The following is a 9,555-nucleotide window of genomic DNA, read 5'->3' on the forward strand; positions in this document are numbered from 1 at the left end:
CACTTGCTGCTTCAACTTTGACCTACTGTACTCACTGTAGATGTGCAATGAAGGATTATTAGAGACATTTCAGGTGTGCCCACTTTCAGTTTTACCCAGGTTGTAAGACTTCGGTTGTAACACACCATAATTTTCATTTATAATAGCATTTAAATCCTGTGTCATAGTACGTTAGAACATTCTGCTTCAGGGAGGTTTTCTGACATCCCAATGACCTGCTAGTGGATGGATAATAAACACTGGTATAAGTCACTTACTATCCATTTAAAGTGTTCTTCAAACATCGATGAAACATGTTTCCAAGCTGTTCCACAATCTTACACAATACATTCTGCTTGTTTCTTAGAGTCAATTTTCAAATCCAAGATGCCTTTTTATGGCTGCACCATTTGATCTTAGGGGGAAATACCAGATGTCTTGTGCATCATTTAATATACATTTTCATGGTAAAGGAATATGTGTATGATAAATAAGGTCATTTTGGAAACCTTGGGGGTCGTGGACTAAATTGAACATGGAGTGTAAACAGATGCAGGCGACTAACCCACTCAAAGGTCCATAGGGTTGACGAGGTTAAGGAGACACTTGATGATCAGTACAAAGAAGGATCAGTCCCCACTGTCCTCAAACTGCAGCTGTACTGCCGGCTACTGAGTTGGATTAGACTGTGAGCACATAAAACACTTTTCAACAAGTTACTACCGATGCTTTGTGAGTAAAGGCCTCAGGTTGCTTTAAACAAAGCGCTTGTCGGATCACCTAACAGCATCTGAGGCCCTGTTCAGACCTGGTATTAACGATCGCAAGTGGACAGCTCTAAGTACGGGTATGAACGCACTCAAGACGCATTGAGGACGCATTGAGATCCGATCTTTCAGACCACATTCAGAGGTGGTCTGGGCCTCATATGATCATATTCTTTCAGCAGTGTGTAGTGAATGTGTCCTGGGCCACATTAAGGACCGCCTACTCATCTGACGTCCCGCTGGGATCCGCAGGTCTCTGAGCTCCTCATGTAAATAGACAGACAGACGAGAGTGCTGGTCTGCCTCGCGGCATGGAATCGGCTTCTGTGGTCTAGTGTATTCTGTCGGTCCCAAATGTATTTTATACAAATATATCTTATCTATAGGCTTCATATCTACATACTATCAGACTAGGCACAGGAAGTGCATTATTATCACACGTGTTTTTGTTGTCGGACGGTGGCGCGGTGGTCCTGGGGGACCGCCGGCACAATACCCTTTTATTTTGATGTTAATAAAATGAATATTTAGGATATTACTACTGACATTCTTGTAATATTACGTCTAGGGATGTTAATAATTAAACCGTTCAACCGTTATCCGACATTAAGCATTTTAACCGATTAACGCTATTGGTTAAAACGGTTAAAATAAACATTAATAATTAATTAAAAAGCTGAGAAAAACTCAGAATAGTGGCTCGTCAGTTTAAGGAGAATAGCTGGTCCACCTTAAGAGAATCTGAGCCGGCGTTGCAGATACAGGAAGTCGGCTCCGGTCTTGAGCGGAGGAGTTGTAGCCTCGTAGCATTTATTCACCGACAAATAAACTGTACACACACTGTATGCTACAGCTACGTCCACAGCTGTAACGCCACCGATAAACCTCACACTCACCGCCGCCACACACACACGGTCTGTCGGACACTCGCTAAAGTTACGCCGGGGGACAGAGTATCGTTACACCGGGCAGACACACAGCTGACAACCTGCTAAACTAAGCTAAATGATGTGGTGGTGGTGGTGGCTGCGGACTTTTCCTGGGAAAGTGGCTGCATGTGTCTGATAATACACGCAGCATCGTGGCTGCTACAGTAACTCTCCTGACGGTGAACTGGGTACTGCGTTGTCTGTTGTGCTCATACACTGCAGCTGGCGCAGCGCTGCATGCGAGACACTAATCTTGTTGGTTAACGGTTAATAATCGGTTAACGAGGGTCGGTTGAGAACATTTTTCAAAATTAGCATTCCTAATTACGTCACAACGTCTGCTGTATTAGCCGCGTGTTTACTACGTGTTTATTTGCATATAGAGCGGGGAAGTGAGATCAGATCACCAGTGAAGACGCATTCTAATGCCAGGTGTGAACAGACGTACTTAGAGCTGTCCACGTGTGATCGGATCACTCAGGATGTGTGGGCAGCTGCGGCTTAGAGGTAGAGCAGGTCGGCGGTTCGATCCCCGGCTCCTCCGCTCACATGTCGAAGTGTCCTTGAGCAAGACACTGAACCCCAGACTGCTCCTGAAGGCTGAGCCATCGGTGTGTGAATGAACATTTAGATTAGATCCTGATGGGCAGGTTGGCACCTTGCATGGCAGCCTCTGTCATCAGTGTGTGAATGTGTGTGTGAATGTTGACATGTAGTGTGAAGCGCTTTGAGTGGTCGGAAGACTAAAAAAAGCGCCGTATAAATGCACGTCCATTTACCATTTAATGCCAGGTCTGAACTGGGCCTGAAATCCACTTTCCGACAGCAGAATCAGCTGCTTCCAACAATTTATCTGACGTTGTACAAACTAGTTTGTTTAAAACATGCTGAGGCCATAGCAGGACAACACACCCTGTGTGCCTGCTCTTTTGGACCTGCTGTGTTGCCATGTGTACAGTGCTACAGTATCATGAGCTCAGGTTAACATTAACCACTTTCTGTCAGTGTCAACGTAGCCCTTGAAATTGCTTCATCTGGGTGGAGCTCTTAGATAAATTGGTCAATAATCTGTCTCCCTAGAGAGGGCATCATGTACACACACCCTCCTCATATTCTTTAACAGCAAGCAGAGCAGAACCCAACATCCTCTGGTCCGTTTGTACAGTGTTATCCCCTCTGTTAGTTCAGGTTAGCTAGCTAACACAGACTGGATAACTTGCAGTTTTTTGTCAAACATTTTGTTTGATAACCGTAATGATGGAATTTCTCTTCGCTATCGCTTTTTGGTCCACAGATAGTGATGATCGCCGAGCTGAGATAGAGTAAAAGAGTCTCCGTCTGATCACAGCCTTCTCCGTCTTAGAAGGGTCATTGATGTTGAACCATACAACTGCTGGTTCTGGAAATTTACAGCATCTATGATTCCACAGAGCATCCTCTGGCCTGACCCGGGTCTGACAATGTATGTTCTTCAAGTCCAAATTCACCCGTCCCTCCATCCTACGTGACGTACTCCTCGTCATCACTAGGTTCTGATTTGATGTGGTCCGGGTGAAGTAGAGGAAGGTGTGGTGCTGTACTCCTGGTACAGACGTACCACTCCTTAATGTTAGACAACTGAGGTAAGGCTGGATTGACTGAGCGCTGGCTCCTCCGCGGGGTCCGACCACTCTGCTGCTTCTGGGCCAGCTGACTCTTGAGGCCCGACAGAGAGAGATCCAGAGGCATCGCCATCGGAGACGAACTCCGCAGCAGCAGCTTATGGTCGACCTCGCCGGCTGAACTGATATCATATCCGTGATTGGACAGAAGAGGAAAATGAGTGTTTCTATTGGCAAGTGATGGAGAGAGGCGGTTCATTTTAAGGTCGAGGGGCTCGAGGAGAACCTGATGAGGTTGTTGGAGTTGATGAGGGATGGAGTCGTACACGTCCCGGGGTTCGGAGGTAGGTGACGACTTGACGTGAACCTTCATGTGTTTGCGCAGGGAGCTGGGGTGGGTGTAGGACTTGGTGCAGCCCAGGGCCTTGCAGTCGTAGGGCTTCGAGGCCGTGTGGACCTGTGAATGCTTCTTCCGGTCGCTGCTGTTGGCGAAGCGTCGCTCACAAAACTCACACTGGAATGGCTTCTCACCTGCAACACAAACATCACACTTATCACCATTATCACAATCTAGAATGGGCCCATAATTAATTTACTTTTCTCCACCCATGCATACTGTATGCCACTGCCAATTCGACCTATGGTGCGTTGAATGTATTGAGCCACAAGGAACTTTTATTCACTGAATGTGGGGCGGTGTTCAGGTAAAAGAGTTTTGGAAGGAGGTGATTAAAAAGAAATCCGTAAATGTTCCTTTAATCTCGTTGTTTTTTCACTTAGACCGTTCAGATATTAATTTAAGAGCAAAAGAGTTTATGGCATACATATTGGAAAATTGACAATACCAATAGTGTCAACCAGTGACATGAGTGCAGCTCTGAATAGTAATAACTCCTCGGTAAATTATTATTTGAACTCCAAGCCAACAGATTGTTAGACACAGTATAATAATTACTATATTAATATTAATTAGGGTTCAAACCTAGCAGTAGCAATGTATTTCAGCTCTTAGCTTTTTATTTTTAAGAAATTCAGTTCAGCTTCCTGGTGTTTCAGCAGTGCAGTGTGTTGCATCTGGGCTTTAAGATTTCTACATTTTCACCAATGCTTTGCCATTTCATTTCAGCCGTCAGCATTCACACGCATTTTCTGCAGGAAATGCATCTTCTAGTTATTATGTGTTGTCTTATGCTCAATTTGCTGTGAGCTGGAACGAGCTAGAGACATGATGATACTTTGCCCCATAACTGGAAATGATGTGCAAATACTTCACAAGAAATATGACCACAATCAGTCGTTATAATTAAAAGCTAAAAACGAAGCGTTTGAAAGTCCGGCACACCAACACTGGGAGTCTGATTCACTTAAAATTTGACACATATATCTAATTCAATTTGCTCAAAACAGAAAAAACTCCTCTTGGACAATAAAGGCCACCACATTTTCTGAGGTATGTCATGTACTATATGCACCATACCCTGTATATGTCCTCTGGACCTAAGTTGGATTAGTCCTTGTGGTCACTGTGTGATGTTTGTATTATGGGGGTTGTTTATAAAAAGATCAACAAAAATAATCGTGGCTTTTTTTAATTTACTTTAAACAACGCATTATTTCATGACCCCATAGACATCCGATACAGCTTAAATGTATTGACCTAAACATACACTCCATTGGCAGTTTACTAATTCTACCTTGCTAAAGGTACGGAGCCCCTTAAGGGTCACGGAGAGAATTTTTTGGAGGACTACTTTTGTGTTCCCTCGGCTCTGAGCTCAGCTGTCACTCAAAAACTCATTAGCCAATGGGGACGCACCCCTGAAAACAACCTGCCCACACAGGACAGCAGTGCCTGCCCCTTTATAGGTACACAAATCACTTCTGCTCCACATTTCACGTCCATATCTGATGCAAGGAAAAAGAATATTTGTGAGAAAATATTATACAGGTGTGCAACTCTCATTGCATGAATTCACATACTGATTTGTAGATGTGCAAATTTAGTCCATGACTTCACATTTGTGATATGGATGTGAATGTGTTTTTCACCATATTCAAGGGTGCCAGTTTCTTAATTTGTGATTTGTAGAAGAGGATTTGTGCGCCTGCAATGAAGAATCTGAGAAGGTGGAACTGTTGTGATGGGTTTGTGGGAGAGAGAAATATTCTACAAGTTTGCTACAACTAAAGCATTTTCTCTGTGACTTCAAATATACTGATAAACATGTGATATGTTCACAGGTTGCTTCAGTAATACCTTCATATTCATCCTCCGCTATCACTGCACTTGCTTTGTCTTTTTAGTTCATCAGGGTTCTCACTATCTAATAAACCGACAGCTTAAGTGAATAAGCGGAGCACAAATATAAATCAATTTAAAAAGCTATACAAAAAAGATGTTTTTGGGAGGTATATGGATGAGGAACAGTCGTGATAATAAGGGTCGTGTTAAGGGTTGGTTTATAATTCGTTTTTTAACTCCGGATGGATATGTGGGTTGTAAATTAACTTGGGATGCTGTTCATATATTTAATATGGGATGTAAATAAATCTGGGATAGTTTATATATTATATAATATTATCATTTTATGATATGTGAGTTAATAGAGGAGAAGTGAGAAAGGGGTAGGGAAATATAAATTTTACTCCTACCTACTCCTTTTTTCGGACACTCTTACTCTTGTTCTGTTGGTTATTATTTTGTATCTGTTTATTTTATTTTAATGTTCGAAATATAGTCATTCATTCATTCATTCATTCAATCATTCAATAAGTCATCTGTATTAGATTTGTTAGTTAGTTGGGTTGTTAAAATAATGGATCAAGTCTTCAGTTGTAAATGTAAGATTGTTAATAAATGGATTTTGATGGTTTACACTGAGCATATCATCACCATATCTACAACTGTTCCTATTCTGGGACCTATGTTAAAGATCATCAATGCTCCCACCACCATACATACAAAAAACACAAGGGATTGTTCACAACCTGGGTTGCTCTAATGACTTATAACTGATCAATAAAACATTAGTAAATGATTTAATGACTATTAATAATGCCATTAGTTAGTTTATAAACCCTTCACACTGACTGGTCTCCACAGTCCTCAGAGGTCCTCACAGGTTCCTTATGACTTCAGATCATTGTTTTCTGATTCTGTATTAATTTGTGTTTTTTAAAAAAGACTAATGTATTGGGGTCCCCTGTCTAAAGCATCCAATTACAGCCTATGCAGTTAAAAATAGATAAAAATAGAATAGACAGATGCAATGTTTGCCATGGATCAAACAGTATCAGGGCGCTAGGGACTCTCTGTCAGTCATTGTGAAGGAGACACACACACATTCCCTCATGTGCTCTGTCTATTTTCATTTTACACAGCATGCAAATTAACTGTGACTTTCCTAAAATTACAATAATCTGTTTTTTTCTTCAGATGACATTAACATAACTACTTACATAGCTGTACAATCCTCTCCTGTATATATATAACTTTTGATTCCACTGTATATACATATCTACCCTCCTATATTCACTTAGTCCCATATGCATATAGTTCTATGTACATAATCTCTCTGTGTTGAGACATAACTCCACCTGTATATATTATCTATTGTTTATAATACTCTCATACAAATGTGTTATACAATATCCCATCAGTATGCAATTTATAGTTGAGCTATTATTCATCAGAATATAACACACGTCGATCACTTGCACTTTAATTACAATCTGTATATATGTACAATTCTGGTGTTTGATGGACGAAATCTGCCTTCCAAAAGAAGTGGAAAAGGCTCGCAGAGAGTGAGTATTTACCTTGATTGTGCATGAGTGTATGAATGCCTATGTACTCACTACATTCTCATTGTGCAATATGATTTTTCCACTTGTACAATTATGTTAATAATCTGTTTATTGTCAATACTGTATATATTGTTCCTATTTTTAATATTTCCTTCTATTTAAATTGTTCATATTTTGTTTCACTTTTATTTTTGCTTTTTGTTTTTTTTTACTGTGCTGGATATTGCTTTTTGTTTTTACTGATGCTTCTTGTTTCTGCACTATCCCCTTTGCTGCATGTACACTGCAAATACCCCCGCTGTGGGACTAATAAATGGAATATCTTCTCTTCTCTTATCTTACATTCACCAATATAACCTCATTTGTATACATTCTCCTAATCAGCACTTTACTAGTTTGCACTCTGGTTAGACGCAAAACTGCATTTTGTTGTACTTGTACTATGTGCAATGCCAATAAAGTTGAATATAAGCTAATCTGATAACTAATAATATCAAGAGAAGAATTAAATATAATGGTTGTTTCTCACTTCAATCCGCACATGCACAAACAGACTTAAAAACAGCTTTTTCCCAACTGCCATAAACCTCCTGAACTCTGACATCTCCTCTGTCTTTGTTGAACACGTGTAATGTAAATCTACTGTTACGGACATGTGCAATAACACGTTGGTCACTTTTGTGCAATGTAAATACTGTAAATCTACTGTTACGGACATGTGCAATAACATATGCTGATTACTCTGTTCAATAATTATATGATGCTGTGCAATAATTATATAATTATCTGACGGACACTTTGTGCAATAATCTGTCAAAACTGTAATCTGTCAAAACTGTCATCTCATCAATATACATATTGTATTTTTATATTGTATTATCTTTTATATTTATATTGCACTACCTCTTTTTTTTATTGTATTATCTTTTCATTAGCACCTATGGGATTGTCACAATCTAATTTCGTTGTACTACACAATGACAATAAATGGCTTGAATCTTGAATCTCGCATCTTATAGTAGTCCTTGTATGTTTAAATAGGCTGGTAGGATGAGTGGACTTAGAACTGCCCACATTGTCCTAAAAAACAGGCTCTAAGTGAGAATAACAACACAATTCCTGCAAAAACTCTGTTTTTTATGTTGACTCATATGACAACTACAGCCACGTGTACTGTAGGTCTCAACACACTCATTGTGTTGTTATTCTGCACTCATCCTCTTCCTCCCCCCCTCTCTCTCTCTCCCTCTCTCTCCGTCCAGCTGCTCTGCCCTGCTTCCTGTCACCTTGCATGACTCCTGAGCTGCAGTTTGGACCCATGATTCCTCTAGGAGACGAGGGAGGGAGCACTGAAGGCCGGATGTAAATATGGTAGTGAACTGAGCCTAGGGTAAACATGGAGGGGGGTTCCTTCCTAGCAGACTGGGACCTGGTCTCTAGAATAGAAAACCTCTTTATTCCTGATGTGACACACACACGGAGGGTGGTTTAAAGACTATATAGTGACAGTATGCATCACACACACACACACACACACAACCATGCAGCCCTACCATACCAGTGTGCGTGCGCGTGTGGATCTTGAGGTTCTCGGAGCGTGCGAACATCTTGCCGCAGTTGGGAAATGCGCATGCAAAAGGCTTCTCCCCGGTGTGCACGCGGATGTGGTTGATGAGTTTGTATTTGGCTTTGAACGCCTTCCCGCCGCGCAGACACTCGTCCCACATGCAGACGTGACTGAGGGTCTCGAGCCCCGCGGCTACATGCTCGGTGGTGACGTGGTCCACCAGCTCGTGCATGGAGCTGAAAGTTTGGTCGCAGACGGATGTCGCCGCGCGCCCCGCGAGCCTCTGTCTGGGAGAAGTTCGCTCGGTCCATTTGCAGACCAGCTCGGTTTTGACGGTGGCGGGGCCTTTGGAGAAATCCAGCAGGCCGTCCATCCCGCAGCCGGCCCCGCAGGCGGCTGCAGCGGACACCCCGGTACCGGCTCTGGGCTGCTGCTGCGGTGGCGAGACGATGCTCGAAGCCCCGGAGTTGTTGTTCCCCAACGGAGAGACGAGGCCATTGTGCCTGGCCACTACAGCCGTCCGCTTCATGCTCAGCACGGCTCAGCACGGCACAGGGCTGCCCCCGCTCCCTACGGTCCTCTTCTACCTCCTGAAACCGGGCTCCGGTTCTCCGCGGACCCGCTTCCTTCCGTCCTGTGTATGTTTGTGGTGAAAGGGAGAGCGCATGCGGCGGTGTCTTCACCCCCCGCTGGTTCGCTGTTAGATCCCGAGAGTCACAGCTCAGCCTCCATGCTTTTATTTACTGTGTGAATGGAGCCCAACGGAGGCGAAGAAACACAGCAGGCCGCGACCCAACACAGCATGGGGGCGTCCTTGTCTCCTTTCCTTCTTCCTTACATCCTTTCTTCATTCCTTTTTGTTATTGTTCAACTAACAGACCCCACAAAGTTATGGTGCACACACA

The 9,555-nt window shown here is 42.7% G+C and overlaps 1 protein-coding gene across 1 annotated transcript; it reads right to left on the bottom strand.

The window, feature by feature from the left end:
- Positions 1–3,039: 3,039 nt before the first annotated feature.
- On the bottom strand, positions 3,040–9,555 carry zic2b (zic family member 2 (odd-paired homolog, Drosophila) b). The gene is made up of 2 exons (XM_037781869.1): positions 8,642–9,555; positions 3,040–3,807 (listed from the first exon to the last, which is right to left on the bottom strand). The coding sequence occupies exons 1-2, from the start codon at positions 9,177–9,179 to the stop codon at positions 3,176–3,178; spliced, it is 1,170 nt and encodes a 389-aa protein (XP_037637797.1). The 5' UTR covers positions 9,180–9,555; the 3' UTR covers positions 3,040–3,175.

Source organism: Sebastes umbrosus, chromosome 10 (assembly GCF_015220745.1).
Source record: "Sebastes umbrosus isolate fSebUmb1 chromosome 10, fSebUmb1.pri, whole genome shotgun sequence".
NCBI classification, from domain to species: domain Eukaryota; kingdom Metazoa; phylum Chordata; class Actinopteri; order Perciformes; family Sebastidae; genus Sebastes; species Sebastes umbrosus.

Coding starts and splice junctions, on each gene's coding strand:
- zic2b (XM_037781869.1), bottom strand. CDS start 9,179: ATGAAGCGGACGGCTGTAGTGGCCAGGCACAATGGCCTCGTCTCTCCG. Junction 3,808..8,641: donor CCACACGCGCACGCACACTG/GTATGGTAGGGC, acceptor TTTGTGTTGCAG/GTGAGAAGCCATTCCAGTGT.